The sequence below is a fragment of the Drosophila navojoa genome, chromosome 2 (assembly GCF_054131105.1).
Source record: "Drosophila navojoa isolate 15081-1374.11 chromosome 2, UAZ_NAV_1.0, whole genome shotgun sequence".
NCBI classification, from domain to species: domain Eukaryota; kingdom Metazoa; phylum Arthropoda; class Insecta; order Diptera; family Drosophilidae; genus Drosophila; species Drosophila navojoa.
The window spans coordinates 9,514,812-9,538,394 of record NC_142890.1 but is presented as its reverse complement, the minus strand read 5'-3'; the positions used below and the strand labels follow the sequence as shown (position 1 = coordinate 9,538,394).

At 47.7% G+C, this 23,583-nt stretch overlaps 1 protein-coding gene across 3 annotated transcripts in view; it reads right to left on the bottom strand.

Moving 5' to 3' along the window:
- The window catches only part of tnc (tenectin), a 41,657-nt gene that overhangs the window by 1,720 nt on the left and 16,354 nt on the right, over positions 1–23,583 (bottom strand). For all 3 annotated transcript variants that reach the window (XM_089265546.1, XM_089265548.1, XM_089265547.1), the window contains exons 3-7: positions 21,069–21,179; positions 9,464–9,502; positions 8,142–8,339; positions 7,826–8,080; positions 24–7,764 (exon numbers count right to left, since the gene is read on the bottom strand). In XM_089265546.1, coding sequence (XP_089121672.1) covers positions 24–7,764; positions 7,826–8,080; positions 8,142–8,339; positions 9,464–9,502; positions 21,069–21,159 — 8,324 coding nt within the window. In that variant the 5' untranslated portion in view covers positions 21,160–21,179. The remainder of the gene's footprint in view (positions 1–23; positions 7,765–7,825; positions 8,081–8,141; positions 8,340–9,463; positions 9,503–21,068; positions 21,180–23,583) is intronic.

Sequence of the window (23,583 nt, the reverse complement as noted above, 5' to 3'; positions counted from 1 at the left end):
GTTAAAATTCACTTTATACTCACATGCAGCTCATGCAAGGACCACTCGTTGAGTGGATGGGTTCGCCCACCATGTACGAACGGCCATTAATGCTGCAGCCGGTGCGGGTCACTTCACTGCCATGGGATAGGCTCGTCATGAACGGTGGCAGTTCGGTACTAGTTGTTGTCGTGCTTGTCGTAATATTAAGCACGGCGGCCATGGTTACGGGACACTCGTATCGTGGACAACAGAAGCCAGTGATTTGCTCCTCGTGACAGCCAGCAATTGGTGGCGGGCAAGATTGTTGCAAGCAGATGATGTCGCTTCTGAAGCAGAAGCAGAAGTCGCAAGGATCGTCGCGTGGGATTTGCTGCGCCGACACGTAGATTTTGCCAGCATAGCGACAGGTGCCTGGGCCGAATACCTCCTCTTCGTCGTATTCGTCTTCTGGATAAGAGGGATATTGTGGCTGATGACCATATGATGGAGGTGTAATCGACTCATGCTGTGGGCTAGACGCGGAAGTTGTTGTGAGCGGAGACTCGGTTGTTGATGTCTCAGTGCTTTGCTTCGTCGGTGTAGCATCAGTTTCTCCTTCTGACACTCTATCGGCGATGACTGGGGAAAGTGTAGTGCTGAAGCGCTGGGCGAACAGTGGATGTATTGTTGTAATACTGGCGATGTCTGGTTGTGTTGTAGGAGTTCCCTCGCTGGACACTTCTGCAGATGTTTCATCATGCGCAGCTGTTGTAGGTGTTGTCTGGGGTAACTCTGAGACGACAGCTGGAATTTCATCCTCATCAACCTCAGGTTTCTTTTTGGCAGGCTCTGTAACGGTGTCCTCAGATTCAGCAGACTCAGCAGCTTCTTCTCCCTTATGGGTGTCCTCAGATGCAAGGGTATGCTCCTCCTCCGACTCAACAGACTCATCTGCATCCTCGGTCGATTCCACGCTGGGACTAACAACTGGAGCTCTTGTCGATTTTTCTGTATCGGATGGCGCAGCAGTTTGTGTCTCCGACTCTGGAGCTTCAGTCGATTTGCTTGAAGTCTCCTTTTCGAGATCAGGCTGTGCAGTTTCTGCCACAATATCTTCATCCTCCACAGGTTGCTTAGTTGAAGTTTCATCTCCTGCTGGAGTTGGCGTTGGTGTTGGTGGCTTCAGTTTGGCACCAGTAGATTGATCAGTGGTGCCTTCATGCTCAATATCAGCTGGCTCGGTAGATTCCTCACCCACGTCTTCTGTATCGGATGGTTTCTTGCTAACTTCACTAGTTGATTCAACATCAGCAGCCACTGGGGCAACTGTAACAACAGTCTTATCCGCATCTTCAGCTGAAGTTGTGGCAGATTCTGTGACAATCTTTTCGTCTTCGCTTTGAGGAGTAGCAGTCTGTGATATGACATCGCCTTCAGCACCAGGAATATGAATCGGAGTGGCTGTAGTGTCCACTGCACTTTCCGTTTTGGGTGTGGTGGGAATACGAGCAGGCTCTTCGTCCTCCTCGGACTCGGGTGTTGTTGAAATGGTTTCCTCAACAGTACCTTCCTCTGCGACACCTGTCTTGTCACTAATGGGACGGACTGTGGTACCCTCTGTATCATCGTCTTGAGCAATAACCGCTGGTGCAGCCGTACTAACACTAGACTCTTCATCAGCAGCCGTAGTGGTGACTTCCACTTTAATAGAAGTAGCAGCAGGGGTAGTTGGTTGTTGAATATCGTCATCAGAAGACGAAGCAGTGGAGATAATCTTATCGTCTGGACGCACGGTTGTAGAATCAAGATCCTTATCGCCCTCAAGCTCATCCGTAGCTGGAACTTTGGTTGGATATACGTCCGATGGCTTATCGGCTGCTTGCGAAACTGTGGTCGACTCTTCGCTAACGTCTGGCTTAGGTTGAGTTTCGTCCTGAGTGGGCATTTTAACAATTTCTTCTTCGGCAGGTGTAATAGTTGTTGAATCAGTTTTATCAACAGGCGCTGTTGTTGGCAAGACCTTAGTAGGAATATGTTCCTCTTCCTCTGACGATGGAACAACTGTTGTGGAGTCAGTGTCTGGTTCTTGATCAGCTTCTTCATCGGAAGTGCTCGGTGTCTTAATATCCTTTTCGGGCGCAATTGATGATTGAGTTGTAGGCAAAGATGGGAATTTCTTGTCGTCTGTAGCTTGTGGTTCCTCAGTGGTTCCGGTGTAGCTTTCTTCTGTGCTATCCCCTTCATCAGATGTGGTTGGAATCTTTTCATCAGATGGTTTAGAAGGCACTCCTTGCAAAGCAGGCGAAACTGTAGTAAATTGCTCCAAGTCAATGTCAATATCCTCTGAAATCTTAGTTGATGACTCTGGAGCCTCTTCGCTATAAGATTGAGGGGTTGTTGAAGAAGTCTTATCCTCGGGCAATTCACTTTGCAATGGCGTTTTGGAACCTTCAATGTCAATGGGCTTGTCTGTGCCTGCCTCTTCCTCTGTGCTTGGTGCAACAGTTGTGATGTCAATCGCAATCTCTGGGGGTGCCACTGAGGATGATGTACTTTCTGCGTCTTTGCTTGGAGTTTTTGGACCAATGGTTGTAACCTCATCAATCTCCGATACTGTGGAACTCTCTTCTTCCTCTTTGTCGGTTGTTTTCTTGGTGTGATCTTGAACGGAGGGAGCTGCACTTGTGGACTCTTCGAGTGGAACTTGTGGCTCCTCATCCTTGATAGATGTGGATATCGTTGTAGACTCTTCATCTTCTTGATCTTTCGTTTCAGATGGTGTAGATGTTGAGATTGCTGGCACCTCACTATCATGTTTATCATCTGCCTGAGATGGTTTCTTAGATACATCAATAACAGGAGCATAAGTTGTATAAGGCTCCTCCTCCGATTTATCCTCTGTTGGCTTTTCAGGTAGAATTCTGTCCGTCGTATGACCAAGCGTATCTTCCTCATCTGCAGATGGCGACGCAGTAATGGATGGCTCATCCTTATCAGCAGTTGGAGAAACAGTAACTGAAGGTACTGATGTGATTTCGACTTCAACCTTTTCAGTTGCAGTTTCATCTTGTGATGGTTTCTTTTCACCTTCTGGTACTGTTGAGGGCACAGTTGTTGGCAATGGCGCAAATTCGTCTTCAGGAGACTTTGTAGCACTAGAAACGTCGTCTTCCACTGCAGATGTGGGCTTTTCTGTCGATAAATCACTCTCTTCATCAATTGCAACAGAAGATACAGTGGTTTCATCCTGCACCTTGCTGACGGCGGGAGTGGAGGTGGATTGGTCATCAGATGTTTCTTGTTCTGGTTTCTTCTCAACAGCGGACTCAGTAAATGCCTCCTCTTCTGCAGGTTTCTTTTCATCTGTCTCCGATACATCAGGCATAAATGTGGTTGCCTCTGGGATAGAGAGTTTCTTCTTGTCTTGATCTTCTTCGGTATCAGGGCGAGCAGTAGTCGCAGCAATACTGTCTTCAGGGCTATAAGGCTTGCCATCTGAAGACTCAGAACCTTCAGCAGGTGAAGCAATAGTCGTGGCGTCCTCGCTTTCAGATGGTGTGGTCGTGGATGATACGGGAATCTTTTCAGAATCATCAACTTGCTTCTTATCAATATCTTCAACATGTGCTTCTGTGGATGAAGGCTCTTCCTCAGGCTTACTAGTTGTCTCAGCAGATGTAGGAACAATTGTAGTTGCGGGAATCTTGTCTTCGGCGACACCCAATTTTTCGTCAGCGGGCTTCTCTTCTTTAGTTTCATCATCACTTGAAATAGGAGCAGTGGTTGGTGTAGCCAGCACATCGTCTGTCTTCTTTTGGGTTTCATCTGCAGCTGAAGCGGTCGTTGTTGTTGGCTCATATTCTGGTTGACTAACAGTTTTCTCTGTCGTTGGCACTGCAGTTTCCTTAACGCCATCATCCTCAGGTGTGGGCTCTTTCTCAGAAGGTTTCTGGTCTTCTTTCTCAGGTGCGGGAGTAGCATAAACCACTTTTTCACCTTCTTCAATTGGTTCCTCCTTAGTTGGCCTCTTAACATCTTTTTCTGTTGTAGCCTCTTCTGAAACGGGAGTTTGCGTGGTTACGGGCGAGACTTCTTCATCTGGCTTAACATGTGACATTGGCAGCTCAGTAATGCCAGTAGGCATAATGACATCCTTTGGTATGTTCTCAGGCGTAGTAGGCTCCACATCATGACTTGTTTCGGGAACGATTGTGGTTGACTTGGTTTCATCAGAAGTTTCAACGGCTTTCGGAGTAGTGGAATCAGACTCACAAATGTACGTTGGGCAGCAGCCGTCAGAATGCTCGGTATCCAGAACACAGTTCTCGCTATCTGCAGGAATTCTGCATTCCACTGGCTTGCATGATACAATGCTGCTAATACACTTGCAGGATATATCGCAGGGTGTGGTTGCTGGTACATCGGTATTGTTGGTATATGTTTTGCCCTCAACCAGGCAGTCACCTTCACCGGGTATGCCAGACGGCAGCTGCATATCTGGCATTGCTGCAGCTGTTGAATCCTCTTCTGAGCTGGGTGCCAATGTTGTACTCTCTGGGGTAAAGTCGTGACGGGTATCAACTGTGTCTTGTTTCTCAGGTGTAACCTTAGCAGGTTCAGATGATTCCTCCTCAGAAGTAGAGGCAGTGAGATCTTCTTCACTGGTTTCTGGGATCTCGGTGCCTTTTGGTTCATCTTCCGACACAGGAGGCAGATACAGTGTTGACGGTTTATCGGTTGTGGCTTCTTCACTTTTGTCAGGTTGAGCCGTGCTTTGATCAGCTTCAGTGACAGAAGTAGCAATATCAGACTTGACAGGCACTGCTTGTGTAGTTTGGTCTTCATCTTTGTCTTTTTCAGAGGGTTCCTTATCAAGTGGTGCAATAGTGGAAGACACAATTTCCTTTTCTGCTTCGATAGTAGTAGCCTCATCATATGTTTCCGTGACATCCTTTTTGGGTTCCTCAGTGTGATCCTCCAGAGATTCTTTCTCGTCGCTTTCCTGGTCTTCGGGTTGTTTGGGAGAAGCTGTGGTGCTTTGCACAGCGGGCGTCTCTTCTTCTGAACTGACGTCTGAGATATCCTGCTCACTGATACCTTCAGTGGTAGATGATGAAATATGAGCTGGCGTTGTTGTTGTCGGAACAGCTTCCTCTTCTGTGGAGTCTTTTTCAGACTCTGTTGTTTGGTCTTCTTCAGTTTTGGGTGTGCTGGGCTTGATGGTCTGAGCAGCTGGAGTTGTACCCTTGACTTCTTCTTCTTCGCTAGTGGTGTCTTCATCAGAAGTTGTGCTGGGAATAACTTCTTCATCGCTTTCATCTCCAGTGGGCTTAACAACGTCCTTGTCCTTCTCGCTGCTAACTTCTTCGGCAGATGGCGTAGTCTGGATAGAAATATCTTCACCGGCCTGTTCAGTAACAGTTGTAGATGTGTCAGTATCCTTTTTAAGGTCCTCGCCTGCAGGAGTCGTAGACTTGATAATTTCTTCTGTTGCAGAAGTTTCTGTGAAGGCGCTGATCTCTTCAGCAGGAGTTGTGTCCTTAGTAATATCAATATCACTAACATCCTTTGCAGGAGTGGTCGCCTTTTCAGCCTTTTCAACAGTAGGACCAGCAGGAGTTGTGGCTCTAGCAATATCATCGGTACTCTCCTTGGTAGCATCAATACCCTCAGCAACGGGAGTTGTAGCCTTAACAATATCTTCTTCAGCGAGTTCATCTGCTGCAGAAGTGTCGGGCTTACTAGTATCCTGTTCTTCTGGGGCAGGAGTTGTTTCCTTGATAATATCTTCCTCACCACTGACTTCCTTGGCTGGCGTTGTTGCCTTGTCGCTAACATCAGCGACCGGCGTTGTTGTCTTGACCTCATCCTCATCCTTTTCGCTATCTGCAGGAGTGGTAGCCTTGATGTCATATTCAGCAGCTGGACTTGTACCCTTTGCAACTTCTTCCTCATCAACTTCAATTGCTGGAGTTGTAGCCTTTTCAACTTCTTCCTTTTTGCTAACGTCTGAGGCTGGAGTTGTAGCATTGACAATGTCTTCTTCATCAGGCTCGGAAGCTGTAGATGTACCCTTGTCGCTAGCATCTGCGGCTGGAGTTGTTGCCTTAACCACATCTCCCTCATCGGGCTGAGATGCTGTAGATATATCCTTATCGCTAACATCTGAGGGTGGAGTTGTAGCATTGACAATATCTTCCTCATCAGCCTGCGAAGTTGTAGATGTACCCTTGTCGCTAACTTCTGAGGCCTGAGTTGTTGATTTGACAACATCTTCCTCATCGGGCTCGGAAGCTGTAACTTCTTCCTTATCGGAAACATCTGTGGCTGAAGTTGTAGCCTTAAGATCGTCTTCCTTACCAGTGTCAGCCTTTGGAGTTGTAACCTTGAACTCCTCATCCTTATCTGCAGAAGGACTTGTTGCCTTGACATCGTCTTCCTTATCACTGTCTGTAGTTGGAACGATGTCTTCAGTCTTGTCGCCAGATTCAGCGGCTGGCGTTGTACCCTTGGCAACTTCTTCACTGTCGCTAATTGAAGTTGGTGTTGAAGACTCAACTTCATCAACCTTATCGCTAGCCACTGCAGCTGAAGTTGTAGCCTTGACACCATCTTCCTTATCCGTAATGTCAGTTGGAGTTGTAGGCTTGGCAATTTCTTCCTCGTCGCTAACATCAGATGCAAGAGTTGTTCCCTTAATATCATCTTCCTTATCGCTAATGTCAGATGTTGGAGTGGTAATCCTGGCGACGTCGCCTGTTTCGCTAACTTCTTCACTTGGAGTTGTTGCCTTCGAGGCGTCCTCCTCATCGGTGACTGTAGAAACTGGAGTTGTACCCTTCGGAACATCTTCTTCACCAGTAACGCCCACAGATGGAGTCTCTTTCGGCACTTCCTCTTTCTCGCTAACATCAATAGTGGGTGTAGTAGCGTCCTGACCATCTCCAGAAATACTAGTTGGAGCAACAGGTGTGGAAGTCTTGACAATATCTTCTTCGCTTTCGGCGCTGGTTTCTTGCGATGAAGGTGCGGATGTAGTGTCGGCTTCCCCGCTACCTTCCTCAGATGAAGTGGGTGTCGTGTCTTCTCCGCTTCCTTCTTTAGTTGGCTCTGCGGGCTTTTCAGTTCCCTCTGCTGCTGGCGTTGTTGCCTTGCTGATATCTTCCTCTCCGCTACCTTCTTCGATCGACGTCGTAGAAGACTCCGCTGGAGTATCGATTCTAGCATCCGTGACCACAGTAGAGGTTTCAGGTTCCTTTTCCTTAATCTTATCGTCATGAGTCGGAGCGACTGTGGTCTCCCCTTGATCAACTTCTGTGGTCACGTCCTCATCCTTCTTCTTATCATCAATGTGTTCCTGCAAGTCCAGATCCTCCTTTGGTATTTCACCGGGTATGTCCTTGACTGGGGTTGCTGTAGTAATTGGCTCCTCATCTCGGCTTGTCTCCAGTGTGGTGGATTCAAGGCTGTCACTTGTGGTACTATCATCATCACAAATATAGTTGCTTGGACAGCACTCGCCCTCGGCAGCTGGCATGGCACGGCAAGTTTTGCCACTGGCCGTACTCATTGGCATCTCGCATTCTTGGACGGCACACACAATATCACCGCGCATGCAGTAACAATGCTCGCAAGCATTCTTGCCCTCGATGGAGGCACCATCGGCGAAGGTCTCTCCGTTGTGGATGCAATCCGTCGACACAGCCGGAGTCATGGTAGTGGTCAGAATAAATCCAGGTGTCGGACGAACAGTGGTCGTTGTTGTGGAATGGTCCTCCAGCTCAAGAACATCGTTCTCATGGTCTGCAGAATACGAAACGTAAATGAGATTTGACTTTGAGAGGAAAATGCTTCAACTACTTACCGCAACTGTAGCGTACTGGACAGCAAGAGCCTTTGTTGTAGATGGGTGTGCAGCCATCCACATGCAGGGTGCACTCCTGCATAACGCATTTGGTCTGATTGTTAATGCAGTAGCAGAGTTCGCAGGGTTTGTTCGGGTTCGACGGCACCTGGGCGCCTTCCGGGTAGAACTTCTCTTCAATGCTGCAGCCGAACTTTTCGGGTATGCTCAGCTCAGTTCCAGGCTCGGGCGTACGATACGGCACTTCGACATGAACTGAAATAGCAGCACGTAATTGAAATGACTGGTCTATAAAAATCCAGCCAATAGAACTTACCCACTGGGCAGGTAACGATAGGACAGCACTGATCTTCGCGCTTCTCCACAATGCAATCCTGACCAATTGGCTTAGTGAATGGGCAAACGCGCAGATAGCACATGAGCATGCGGTTGTGGCAGGTGCAGTTGAGACACGGCTCATTGGTCATGATGCGGTCACCTTCATTGTAATGCCCATAGTTGTAGTAGCAGCCCTCTGCAATAAGCGAAAAGAAAGTTGCGATTCATTAGAAAACCCAGCTAAGTGTAACTGGAGCAGGCCTGGGAACCATAGAACAATGCCTACCTCAACAACTTAATATATATGGCAGTGCAAGTAAAATGAACAGTTAGTTCCCCAGCATTTCCCTGTTATGCATTCACTCCAAGTCTTAACTAGCTCGTGTGTGCTACTATGCCGTTTCGGACATAAATTAAGTTCCAGCGCCATCAAATGTCATAATACGTGCAGCCATAGATATCTTTTATGGCTCATCAGAGTCGTTAAACAGCGACAACTCAAGCGCCAGACAACGCTCAACAGACGTATGCCTTGTCTATGGCTACTGAATACTGGGTACAGCTACCTAATTTACTGCCGTCCACCCGCAATAAATTTCAAATCACATTATTAACACGTCAAGCGCAACTTGCAGCAGCTCCCCGCCAACGTCTTGTCAGCTTCGGCTTCAGCATGAGCTTTTTTGCTGTCAGCCTATTCGACTGACTTGTTGGCTAGACAAATTTTGATTGAAATCTTTGGTGTCGCTGTCTGTCCGTCTGTCCGCCTGTCTGGTGCTCACGTTTTCCTCATAAACCTCCTAAAAGACTGTTTATTTCATTGTTCATTTTTATTTGATTATAGATATATATATACCCTGTAACTCTGTAACACAGAGAATACCTACAAGTTTGCAAGCCAACTAGCAGGTTCTATAAAATTATCAAATACTCGGGAAACAATAATTGAGACATTCTTCTATCCAACATTTCACATAGTACAGGGTATCTGCTAGTCAACTGTCGCATTTAAAATGTATTTCGTGTGTTTTTTCACACCTCAGCTAACCGCCTAATAATGCTCAACATAATTCCCCAGTCAGTCTACTGGGTTTGTTTTTTTTTTTTTATGGCTGTTGTGGGTCAGTTATTGGTCTTTTGTAGTCGATTAGGCGGCTGGAGTCAAACAGTGTTAAATGGCCGTAAAGTGAGGCTCAATTAACGCTAATGCTATAATTCGCTATCAAAATTGAATTATTAGCTCAAGCTAAATCCTCGTCGAATTTTTTAGATTTATGATTATTACCACTGTATTAGTTAGATATGTTTTATTTCACTCACCTGGATACGGTGTTATTTCCGTATACTCCTGTACGGGAGCTGCAATGAAAGAGGAAGAGAGCAACAATTAGTTTTTTTTTCATATTTGTAGGAAATGCCATAGGTATTTGGTCTATTACGTTAGAATTTCATGATGGCCATATCCGTTAGTCGTCATGACTATAATAAATTAATTTATCTATTACAGCGAATGCCAGACCTCTAATTGTGCCTGCATGCAATTGAAATTAGACGTCGGCTGTAAACTTGCGTAGGCCGATGTCTGAGCACTTGGCTCTAGTGGCTCGGCTCACTCGTTCTATTCCTGGTACTCGTTGATAGGCCAGCGTCGTCTGATAACAGGGCTCGACCGCCGCTGGCCAGCATGCAACAGGCAGCATGCAACAAGCGGGCAGCAAATTGCAGCTGCAGCAGCAGCAGCAGCAGCAGAAACTTTTGCAGTGCTCGGCTTTGTGTGCGTGCAACGTATTATTACCACATAATCAAAATTCAGCAGCAGCAACAACAGCAGCAGCGGCAGCAGCAGCGGCTGCAACAGCAGAGAATGCAAGAAATAATGGCACGTAGCTGGTTCCATGGAGCCATGGAGCATCTTAGCCTGTGTGTGTCCCACACTGGGCCAACTGCAACGAGAGCCGCTAAAAAATGGCTCAAACAAATTGTTTAAGCTGACAGTTAACCGGCAACGCGCGCGCCTTCCAACTGAGGGTCAGTTGCTGCTGCTGCGGTGGCGTTTACACGACCACGACAGCAACATGCTGTTGCAGCCGCAGCAGCAGCAACTGCTGCTAAAATGATTTGACAAATTGCATTTCGTTATGAATGGTTTTGTTGCTGCTGTTGATGTTGTTGTTGCTGGGCCAACTATGATTAATTGCGGCTAGTTGAAGGGTTGACAATTCGCCACATGTATCAAATGTTAATTTCTGCTCGATTGGCGGCATGCGGAATTTGCCAGACGATAATATAATTTACATTGCACTCCAGCCGAAATAACAATGAAAATTCTAACGGCAAATGCTTATAAGCATTGTATTGGCCAGGCCTGAACCAATGGTAGCGGCAGCAACAAATCAGAGTAGCAATTTCAATAGCCAGGCTGTGGCTGAGGACTGTGTTTTGGTGTTGATGCTGCTGCTTCTGCGCCTGCTGATGCTGCTGCTGTTGTTGCTCTGCAACATCTTAGTTTTTCAAAGTAACGGATGTAAATTACGTTTTATGCGGTAAGAAGAACAACAAGAGCCACGACCGAGCCTGGTAACGCATAAAAATTCACACATTAACTGTTAAGGATTGCCTGCCTAGAGTAACAGAGACATGGAGAGAGTGAGGGGGGTTGAGAAAGAGGGAGAGCGACTTAGAGCAGGATAGTTGTAGATAGCGACACCGGGCGGGTTTTGGTAGCAAACGGCAATGGGAGTCGGCCATGCAGCCGGTTCGCTGGCAGCACGCCCCGCAATCGGACTGCCCAGTTGCCCAGTTGCTCAGCTCCCAGTTCGCAGTTCCCAGTTCCCAGTTGGCCGCCTCGTAATGCAAACTTATGCAACAATTTTCCGCTGCAAGTGCAACAACTGAAACAAGCCACATACGAGTTGTTGGCAGCATCAGCACGACGATGATGACCAAGACGCATGAGAGTCGTCGTCGGCGTCGGCGTCGCCGTCGTCGTCGTTGTTTGCCTGCCGCTGCTGCTGCGGCTGTTGATGGTACACATCAAACATGGTCGTGTCGGTCCAACAAACAGAAGTCAGTCAGTCAGTTAGTCAGTCAGTTACTCAGCCAAGTTAGTTGTTGTTGTTGGTGTTGATTTGGCTGCAGCTTACAGCTACATTCACATGACTACAGCTTCGGGCCAAGCCAAAGTTGTTGGCGGCGTTGGTTGCTGCTGCTGCTGTTGTTGTTGTTGTTGTTGCTGTTGCTGCTGTCGCAAGAGTCGTGCATTTTGTTTATTCTAGGAAAGCGCGCGCACGCCTCGCATCCCGAATGTTTCTTGGCCATGGCCATGGCCATGGCTGGATGGCTGCTGCTGTTGCTGCTGCTGCTGCTGCTGCTGCCGCCGCCGCAGCAACAAGTTGAACGACCCGGTCGCGCATGTGTGCAAAAATGTGTACACAAACCATAAAATACAAGCCACTAGCTGGCTTTACTTACATAAGTAGGCCTAGACTTAGGCTTAGGTGCCGTAGCTCTGGCTCTGACTCTGGCTGCGACTCTAACTCTGTCTCCGACAGCCGCATTGACCAGGCTAAGGCAGCGGGCACGCCTTTTGCTGGTTACGCTTTATTATTTAGTGCTGTAGGTGGATACGCAGGCGGTTGCCGATGGAGGGGGATACAGCGGAAGGGGCCTAACAGGGGGAACAGCGCGCCAGGCATGTGAAAAGTGGAAGTTTCGCTAAATATTTCGTTGATAGCAATCGTTCCTTTTTCAATTCGACTCCAGCTCTCTGTCTCCCATCTTCATGGCTGTCCGCATGCGCTACGCGGAAACGCAGCTAGTGAAATATTTGCCATGCCACAAATATTTCAAAGATTACAAAATAAACACAAATCTTCCTTTGGGCCACAGCTACAGCTATAGCCAGAGCCATGTTCCCCCAAATGCGCCATTTTTGTATGTGTTGCTGTTGTGCGGTGCCAAACGCGGCAGCAACTTTACCGCTACTTTGGCGACGACCAACAGCTGCAGCAGCAGCACACCCACAGCATACGCCCCACCTGGTCAAGATATATATATATACAGTGTGTGTGTGTGTACGGCTAGCTGATAAGACCTTAAAGGCTAGAATGCCGTTGCGATGGCTCTTCTTTCTATGGTCGACAAGAGGAAGTTGCAAGTAGCTCGCAGCCTGCCTTGATATAGATGAACGTAATTAGAGCCATCCAGGGCGAAGTGCTCCCTGGACAGCGACTAGAACAATGCACCAACAAGGGATGCACCGACTGCACATGCAATACATCGGAGATATAATTGCCCAGCCTCAGCTCAGCTCAGCTCGGCTCGGCTCGGCTCGGCTCGAGTTGGATGATCGCATTGGCCTGGCTCAATTATGCAATGGCAGGAAAACAGAAATTATGCCAGGCATAAGGCAACAAGCGGCAGCAGGAGGCATGCAAATTTTTTCTTGCGCAAAACAATTTCCATTTTCTATGGCCTTGATCACATAATTTCCATAATGCCGACTCGATCAATATGGAGTGAGCGACAAGCTAACAACCCATGCTCAAGACTCCAACTCCAAGCTCCGGCCGCAGAGGCTATGTGTGTGTGTGTGCCGCCATATCATGCGCCATGCATCAGTGTTGAAAGCGGCTGAGTTGTGGCCAAGGGGAGGGAACTGGGGCCGGCGGAGCGCCGACAATGCGCCCAACGGAGGCAGCAGCCGCGCACAGCAAATGAATTTGCGAGTAATTTAACATGATTATGTCGGGGACAAGGTAGCAATGTAGACGTCGACATCATCCACAGCAGCAGCTGCGGCAGCTGAGGCAGCTGAGGCAGCTGAGGAGGCAGCAGCGTCGGCTCCTTGCGCAGCCAAATTGGACGCAGTTGCGCCAGGCTCAGTGCTTGCCTGATGATGCTGCTAGTTGTGGGCCTTGGCTTTGGCCCTGGCGTGACGCTGTGTTTTATTACCAGCCGGCCTAGACATGATTCGTTCTAAGTAAATTATGCCCGCTGGTCATGACGAGGATGCCGTGAAATTGCTGCCTGTTGCTGCAGTCAATGATGCTGCCTCTGCCGCTGCTGCTGCTATGCATATGAAACAATTACGACGAGCTAGGCGCAGGCCTAGCAATCCTTGGCCGTCTATATGTGAGCATTGTAATTGCTGGCAACTGCACCACAGGCAAACGAGCAGCTCATATGCATATGCATTTATGGCGAGTGGAGCCCAGGCGAGGGCCAGCTCTGAGTATCGCTGCATCCCTGCGGAACGGCCAGTGTCATTAGACAGTCAGTCAGGTTGTCAGATTGGGGCGCAACTTTTGCTTTTCGACGTTCCTTTTTGTTTTTTTGTTGCCAATCTGACTGCTTAATAGATAATAATGAGTCTGAGTCTTAACTTTGGTCTGCAACTAGGAATTGGCACTCAGCCTGCAGGCGCTGTAATTAAGCAGTTAAAGGCCAGGCTAGCTCCGCAGCTACGTAATACGTACGCTACGCTCTGTTCCCACAGTTGCTGTGCATCGGATTGGATCCTAGACAAGGCCTTTTTGCTGCTTATTTCCCCAGTTGATGTGGCTTTTTATGTGTCCTGTGCTTGATTTGTTTTGATTGCGCTGCATGGCTTTAATGAGCCCCCATCGGGCCATCAATCTGTCTGTCAGTCGTAATGTGTGCCTGGCCATTGCCGTAGTGCCGCCAGGCTGCGGGCTGGCTAATCACAGATCCTGCCCACTGGCCGCATCCCCAGCCAGATATATCATAATTTTTGTTTGCGCAATTTCTTAGACAAATTCCAAAGGCCCGTTAGCTGCGCGGACACGAAGCAAACAAATTGTCGTCAGGCGTTCGGCCTGCTGCTCTCCATTCAGTTCTTGGCACCGCAAGCTGTTATTGATAACAGCGCATTGATTACTGCAATTGCTGTCGGGACGAGCTGGATCTGGCGCTGCAACTGGCGCTGACTAGAGTTTTGCCAAAATAACAGACAAGATCTATAATCAACGGCTGGCTCGGATGCTCGGATGCAGGTCGCGACTGCAACTGCAACTGTTGCAACTGCTGCTGCAACTCGTTTTCAACCTGCGCATGCGTAACTGTTTATTAATTTCGGTTTGAATTTGAGCAAGATCTAACCGTCTGGACTTGCGGCGCGTGGCCAGCCTCAACTCTATTCGCCACTCGACGAGCAGCTACAGCTACAGCTTCAGCTGCAATGCCAGCTGACTGCGCTGACAAGCCGGAAGATTGATGATAATGTCCACCAGAAATTCTCACGTTTGGGCAGGGCTCGGCTTGCGGCCGTTTCAATTAGATACGCGCACTTTCGTGTACCTCGAGCGCCTCATTTGGTAAAACATTCACGTGGCATTCTAGCGCTAATTGCTTGCCCCGCCAAGAAGTTGCCCCTTGGACAGCCGGCGATTTGTATCTGCTCCCACGACAACAACTCCGACGCCAACTCTGACTCCGACTGCAGCAGCGTCTGCTCTTAGGCCAGCGATTGGCGAATGCAGATAATGCCGTTTTATAGCTGGTATTATAGTACTATAAAGTATATGTGTTGCGTGTGAGGCAACTGCAGCATTAGAAGAAGCTGCCTCAACCGTGAAAAATACTCAATGCTGCCAAACGCACAAAGCGCAGCAGCAGCAGCAGCAGCAACACCAACAGCAACAGCAACAGCAACAAAAGATCAGCAATGCGATAATTATACAAGGTATTAGTTCATTCCTTCTGTAACCCAACTCATAACCACCCAGCCCCCCCTTTTGTCCAGCCTCTGTCTGCTGAGGCGTCTAGCGTATTTAGTGGCCGTTGCTAAGTGACTTAACATGACCCCCACACCATGGAGCCGGGCTGTTGGAGCCGTAGGTTTGCCATGCGTAAAGGTGCCAGGCTGCGAGTTGATTGAACCCCCTGCTTGGCCGGGCACTAGAGCGGCTGGATAGTTGTCCCGCTCATGGAGCTAGAGTTACACAATTGAAAAGCTGTGGGAAGTCATTGCACTATGCGATAGAGATCTGTGCAAGAATGAGCTGCCAGCCAAGACACGGCTAATTACCATTCCTTCCTTCGCTGCGAGACTTTCGTCTTAGCACTGTCTCAAAATGAATTCTAACACGCCAAGTCCAAGACCAAGTCCAAGACCAAATCTAAGTACAAGTCCAAGTCCATGTCTAAGCCCGAGTTGTTGTTCAGCGAACCGAGCACACTCTTGGGCTGGTCAGTACGTGGTAGCAGCTTCTGTCTGCCAGCTGACAGCCGCCGGTTGCCAACTGCCATTCAGGCAAACGATTGGCGCCAGCTCAAAAATGCCAGCTCAATTCTCTAGTTCGAAAGGTTTCGTTCTAAGTGCTTGAATGCGACACAACGAAATTGGGTCAGATCTCAACTAATTGCCATAAATATGAATAAAGACGTAAATGTTTGCCGTACGGCGGCATTTAATTAGCATTTCGAACACGTTTTTGGAGCGACGACAACGGAAACTTCGTCAACAACGTGTTGTACAAATTGAAAATTAGCATATTCACGCCAAGAGCTTGCATAAAACGCCAAATAAAAGAAAAAATCAAATAGTTATATGAAACATTTAACAGAAAGAGAGAAAAAACAGAGGCAAACGAAAATAGATACCAAGCGGCCAACAACTTGGCCAACAGCAAGTTCAAGTTCAATGACATCCAAACAATAACAAAGTAAAGAAAATGAGACAGAGAGGCAGATGGAGAGCGAGAAGATATACATAATATGAGCTATGCTTATGGCACAGCTATGCTATACATCAGTCTGACACACACCTAGACTATATAGTGCTATATATCTGTTAGCTAGTCTGGTTATCACAATGGGAAATCTGAGAATTGTTACTTCATTTGTTTGCCGGCGTTTTGCTCTACTAAACAGCATTTCATTTGCATTTCAACTTGCTGTGCCATAAAATGTTGCCTCTCTTTGTCTTTTGCTCTTTTTCGGTGCTGCCAGTGCACCACTGCACCACTTCAGCAGCAGCAGCAGCCGCAGCGGCAACTGCTACAGAATTACAGCAATCACAGCAGCCATTTCATTGTCAAGGCACAGCTGAGGGAAAGCCGAACCAAAGGCGTTAATTGTCAAATTGTGTAATCTCTGTGGCTACAGCTGTGTGGTGGGGCAGGGTGTGAGTGCCACTGCCACTGCCACTGCCATTGCCAAATGGGGCTTACAGTTAACCGTTACACATACAAATTGCTGCCAGTTAACCGCAAACGCCACTCGCTCGCTGATTATTTACTTTATTGAAATTACCGCAGACACCAACACGTCTCACCTGCCGTCGCCCTCACCTGCACTGCCAACACACGCCGCCGGCCACCGGCCTGACCTTGTCGCAGGAAGTGGAAAATTGTACGGCTGATAAAAATCGTATTGAGCTGCCTGCGCTTCCGTCAGACGAGCGCAGAAGAAGCATTTGATTCTTGGCCAATTCACACGCCAACATTCCAAATTCTCGATGCCCGAATGCTTGGCTCTCATTAAATTGAAATCAAGTGCAATGAGCAGCTCCAACTCCAACTCCAAGTACAGCCGGGCAGACAAATGGCTCTGGCTGGCTAAATCTGGTCAATGGCCTCAGGCCAAACAAAATGTGTGGCTCGCGTGGGTTGAATCAAAACAAACTAAGTGGCTCTTTAAGAGTTATAAATGTGTTTTTTCTTCTTCTTTCAACTCTGTATGTGTGTGTGTGTGTGTGTGTGTAGGTTCATAACTCTGGGGTCTGTCTCCAAGTCATGGTCAATTTATCATACGAAGTTTTGATTTGAGCGCTTCAGAGCCACATCAAACTTTTTAGATATATATTTCTTTTGACAAATTGATGTACGACTGGAGCGTCTTTGGTGGGCCGAAACGAAAGTCGTTGCCTCTCAGCTGGCAGCCAAATCAAAATTTATGGCCAAAATCAGCATATGGCACACGGCACGGCCATGGATGGATGGACATGGTTTGGGCGGACTCCTAATTGTGTCACTGTCGAAAGTTGGTCAGCAGAACGAAAAAGCAGAGGGAAAGAAAAATCCGCATGAGAGTCGTGTGTGGACACGGATTTATCCTGTTGACTCTCACACGCAGCGGCATCGTGTGGGCCGCTTAACCCGCAAGTTCGTGATCTCTAACTCGCGTACTTGTTCTTCAAGTGGCTATGAAATTCCACAGCTACGCAGTGAGCACACACACACACACACACACAGAGACATACACATGGCTCTTCAGCTGCTTAGCCACATCTCCATATCGGTCAATGGTCAGCGGCTGTTTGGCCCGTTGTTTGGCCCAGGCAAATAAGCCAGGCAACTACTACGTCAAGTTCGACTATAAAGCATGGCTATTGGTATGCGGCTATGCTACAGGTACAGAGGTACAGCCGTGGCAATAAGTATATGCGCAGGTAGAGACAGCCTCTGCCTGCTACAGCTTGTTTGCATACGAAATATTTACGATTTCAAGCCGCCACGCCCATCGTGCAGCAAGTGCCGCATTGGCTTATGGGGTGCTTATCAAGCACCTGATAAGACGCCCCAGCTTGGCCCCTTGACATTGAACCTGGTCGGATGGTGTGTGTAGCTGGCCAAAATGTTAATTATATGCTGACGGGCCAACAGCAAAAATCTTGATTAAATCCGTTGCCGTTGCGGCAGCGGCTGATGAGGCTGATGATGCTGCCGTTGGCATGTGGCTGATATCATCAGCGAGCGTTCATGCAATTAATACTTGAGCATAATGATGTTTTGGCTCGGCCTAAGCCTCTCCAGAAAGCTCTGGCCGTCGTCAATAGTTATGCCCGACGCTTGGCTTGGCCAAAATGCCAGCTAATACAAGCTAATTAAGCGCGCCAAGTGGCAATAAAATCCCAAAATGCCATTTGACTTCCGCAACTCACGAGTTTAGTTAGCCATAAACAGGTGATTTTTATGCGCAATAAACAGAATGAATAACAACAACCTATATTAAGTATAGGAAGATCCAGCTGGAAGCGCACTAATGCCTTTGTAATTGGTTATAAATTAAGCAATCAGTTAAGCATCATCAAAACATATACAAAGAATATGCTTAGATACGAGTTTTTCTCTCTGTGCCATTTAATCTCCGGCTACGCTGGCAACCTGATGTAGAACTTTGAACACAGCATATAAGCAGGCCCCGGCGGACAAATGTCGAGTCTTCAATTAGACCCATAGCCGATTCAAGGGTTCGAGTCTCATGCTCACTGACTGTGACTTATCACTTTTGTCCGTCACATACTATAAATAAGTCCGAGTACTTTCATTGGTGTCAATTGCCCAGCCTCCAGGTCCAGCTGGGGATTCGACAAATAGATGCCAAAACAAGAAGAGAAGACAATCAACACCTGTTTCTCGCAGCCATGAGAAAAAAAAATGGAAATAACGCTTTACTGACTGTGGAATACTGAATACCCTCACCTCTATATGACAGCAGCTGGGCTACACACTTCCTCGCTGAACTGAAATACCCCATGCAAAGCAAAGGAACTGAGGCGCGGAATTGATTGATGAAAACGCCCCGCGAAAAAAAAGTCAAAAGGCAACGCGCTAAGGCGAGAGCCGAGCTGAGTTTTGGGTCTGAAAATTGCCGTCTGCTTTTTGTGGCTTATAAAATAATGATTATGTGTTGGGGCTACCGGAGCTGCTGACAGACGACGACGATGACGATGACGACGCCGACAAGCGGTGGATCTGCCACTGCCACAGTGACTGCGCCGATGCGCTGTTGTTGGTCCATTAACTTGGCCAGCCCAGTTGGTGCGACCAATCGAGCGAGACGGCGATCGACCTTGAGCTTGAATTAAAACTTGAACTTGGCTGCTTAAAAATTGCATAAGACGCTCGCGGTTGACTGCGTCTGCGACTTAACTGTAAAGTAAAGCACTTGGCTAAGACACGATATGTTACCAGAAAGTCTTAGCTCAACACTGAACACCGAAAACAATTGCCAATTGGCAGTAGACAATTGGCATTTGACTGGTCTTTGGTCATGACGCAAAATTCCACTTGTTGTGAAGTATTTGTGCATGTTTCGACTTTTTGCCGATTTGCGCATATTAATCATGGCTGTACGAAGCGATCGAGTGGCCGAGATATTGAATTCTATGGATGGCTGTACAGGCGGGCGCTTGTCGATGGCTAAATGAGATACAAATGTATCTCACAGATACGCACAAGTGTTGAGTCATGAGCCTGGTGTTATGTACTATGTAGTCATGTGTGTATTATTATAATGGAACAATTCAATTACCAGACCATGCTGTGAAATTCTTGTAAAGCCCAGCGCTGAGCTGCTGCTTCGCGCCCGCAGATCGCAGTTCTCTTGTCTCCGTTCCCTGCCAGCTCTGTAAGTTCATCAAACTCAAGTGTTGGACTCCACGGGCAGCGTTTAGGTCCATTGAGCTGTTTTGTTTGCTTGTTAGTGTAACAGATTTGTGTGCATGTGTGTGTGTGTGTGTGTGTGTGTGCGTGCGTGTAGCACACAATACTCATAAGTGGGTGAGAAAAGTGCGAGAAGAGGCACACAGATCTGGCTATAATCAGTTCTCGACTCACACGCTCCGAGTTCTCTTTCAGCCATTCAGAAAACATCATCGAAAATGTTCTAAGCTGCGTTTTTTCTTGTTTGCCCTCCCCCTAGTTTTCTTCTTTATTTTCTTTTTTGATAGTTTTCCATATTGCAGCACCTCAGTGTAAGGCTTGTGGCATGTGCTAATGAAAATTCCAAGAAGTCAACGCTGTATCGAGCATTTGAGCGGTGCTAAATGTGGGTCAACAAGACAGTCTGCCTGACTGACTGACTGATGGACTCGGACTCCGACTACGTCTACGTCTGCGACTCCAACTCCGACACCGACTCGGACTCGGACGCGCTTTCGGACTATCGTTGCGACTGGGCCAAATCAGTTGAGAGGCAGCTGCATTTGTTGCCTGTTTATTGAATGCCCATTAAAGAGTGCCACAGCTCTGCGGCTGGAATTTAGTTTTAAGGTTTTGGTTATGGGCCTTTGGTTTTCGTTGACGTCGCACTGTGTTTGCATGTGATTACTGCGCCGGCAGTGCAAGCAGCACTGCTGACCGATATTCTGCAGACATGAGAAATGGTATGTCTCTTAACCATTTTTGGGTTTATTTGCCATAAAGTTTTGTTCAAGTCAGTCGTTAAATTTTACATAGACAAGTTCCCTGCTCCCCACTCGTCCGTCGTCCGTCGTCCAATGGGCCGTTTTATAGGCTGCACCTTTGAGCGATGGGGGAATGTGAAAGTTAACACCTCGTTCCAGCAGATGCATCCAAAATAATCGTGCAGCCCACCCATCTGCCGAGCGTGGCCATTAGCAGTGGACTTTATTTATGGCAAGGGTCGAAATTTATTTTAGTATCTGTTGCTATTCTCATGTATCTGCATGTGTTGCACACCCTCCCGTTGCACGGTCAATGCCATTTCGCCTCAATTTCAATTTCAATTTAAATGGCAGCGCATGACTCAATTGAATTTTGGACACCCTCACGCATTTCGCATGCGAAATAATAAATTGAATTCTCTTCTCGCTCGCGTTAAATGCAACGCCGACGGGACAGACGGGACAGACGGGACAGACGGGACAGACGGGGCAAGCGAGGCAGAATGGCCACTCCTGACCCCGGACAAGTGCGAGTCGTGGCAGCTGTGGCCAGCTGATGGTAATTTGTCACAGGATCGCACCGCCACATGCCAACTGCTTTAATTAGCCCGACTTGTACCAAAAACATCGGAGTGCAGTGTGTGCGAATTTATGGCCAAAATAATCAGTATAGACAGCGCATATGCGCGCATCTCCCGCAACGGGGAGTGCTGCTGTGGGTTCAGATACTTAGCGGCCTAACTGTAATTTATGTTGACATAATAAACCACTTACCGGCTAGCGTTAACGCTGGCAGCACCAACAGCAGCACGGCCAGAGACATCAGCTCCTCGAGTCCCAGCGGACTCGATCGTTTTCTTGTCATCGTTTTGCTTGTGTGTGTAGCTGCAATGGAGGAGGGAAACGAAATGTACTTTAGTATTGTGTGGCATGATTTTCAACAAAACGAATTGATCCATTAGACCTTTGACACTCGCCCGTTTAACCCTTCAGCGGCCAGCAGCCAGCAGCCAGCAGCCAGCATTGAAAGACAGATGTAAAACCGCACACAACAATCAAATCGAGCCACAATATGTTTCTTAAACGACGGCACTTCATTAAAAAAGCATGACAGGGCACATGTCCTTATGTCGGTTCACATATTTTTTTCTTTCTTTCGCTTTTTTTTTTGTATTTTGGTATTTTGTTGTTCAAATTTTTCAATAGCCTCAACTGCTCGACAAAAGCAATTTACGTGCACAAACAGCAAAAGAATTTCTGGGTGGGTTGGGTGACTGTTGACAGTGAGCTGCCACCGACAGCACCACCACCACCACCACCACCAGCACTACCGTCCGAGCTCGGTGAGAATCGCATTGGACAGGCATCCCTCAACCGTGTGTGTGTGTGTGTGTGCGTGTAGGTGGATGGAGGGCAGATTCTGACTGGCTGTTTTTCTTCAATTGTTTGCGGAAATCACTTGTTTGCTGATTTGACAGATGTGCAATTTTCCTTGACATGGCTCGCAGGCTCACAATTATTGCCCACAATCCCCTAACAGCAAAAAAAAAAAAAAAAACCAAAAGAATGAAAGAAATACGGTTCGACTACGTTGTCATGTTGCGGCCGTGTACTCCAAATGTGAATATAGTTTTGTGAAGTTGTTGCGTCCTGATTGAAAATGTCAGCCACACGCCAAAGACGAGAAAAACAAGAAAACTTTCAGGTTCCATCCTGGCTCGCCCTGGACCAAGTTATAATTAGCTGGGGCAGACAACTGTCCGCATCTAATGCAGTATATACTTATGTACTTAAGGGCACATAATGCCATAAAAGGCAACAACACCGATGGGGAGTGGGAGGGAAATGTCTTCATTTCATATTTTCGTTTATTAGCCAAGTTTTTTATTTGCTTTTATGTGCCTTTAATCAAGTCCCTGGAGATGCAACACGTGAGTGCGATATCATTTCCAGCGAAGTGGGGGTGGATACGCCCAGACGTGTCACATTGGGGTGGTCTGACACTGCCATGGAGGCGTGGCCGTAGGTGGGCGTGCATGCGTAACTTATACAATTTCATACATTTCAAGAAGCTAATAAAAATAACGGCCGTGCACCATGGGACGACTGCGTGAGGCACTCTCTGGCTTGGATTTGAGCAAACTTTATCGATAGCCACGCTCATATACATTATCGAGTGCCAGCCCGAGGCAAGAAAGCAATTGTAAATGATTTATCGATAGATTTGAAATGCTGACATCAATTTGCAGACACCGTGTAGAGCGTGTGTGTGTGTGTGTGCCGGGGGGTCACAATGACCCCAACGGCTGTGCTGGCTGCTCTTCTTTCGAAATTCGAGTGGTGTCGGTTACACCCCGCACCCATTGTCGTGGTAGCGTGGTAGGTAGAATGGGAGGCAGTGTCGTTTGCTCGCTAACGAAACAAGCAAATAAAATGAGCTAATGCCAGGCAGAGCGCGGCTCATCATAAATGCGCGAAATGTGCTCATTAAAATGCAGGGAAACGGCACAGCGCCCCTACTCCTCCTCCTGCTTACTTGCAGCATGCCCCCTGAGTGCGCCAAGTCGAAGTCAGAGTTGGAGTCTAAGTCTCGGTCCCCGGGAGCCACAAATTGCATTGCTGCGTGCTGTGGCAAACGACAATGTTAAAAGCAACAGCAACAGCAGCAGCAACAACAACAACAACAACATTAGAGAAGAAGAGTCTACAGAACAAGGTGTATGCAACACACGAAACCCGCCTCGACCAACTTGAAAGATTGCTCCGCCGAGATGCAGCCTCGGCTTTAGCTGCGGCATTTTGATGACGAGTTGACATGACGAGCGACAATAACAATAATGATAATCTCACACGGGCACAATGATTATCACAATGATGATGATGATGATGATGATGGTGATGGTGATGGTGGACTGCTGTTGCTGCTGCAGGCCTACCACTGACAACGGAAGCGACACAAACTGGCTATTAGTTGTTGGCCAAAATGGCACTTGTTCTAAAGCTATTAGCAACACACGAACAGGCCAGCAACATGTGCCTGCCAACTGGCAACTTGTTGCGGTAATTATTCTGCCATTTGTTGCAGATGCTGTGTGTTGTTGTTGCTGTTGTTGCTGCTGTAGTTAGATGCTGTTGCTAAATGGTAAACAATTTCAGCAGCCGCTTTCAGTATTTGGGTTAAGACCAAATAAAGGGGTGGTCAGCAGCCAGCAGCCAGCTGCTGGCCGAGTGTGTGACACAAATTCAATTTGTGAATGAAGCAGCCGAAACTGAACGCTTTCCACACAAA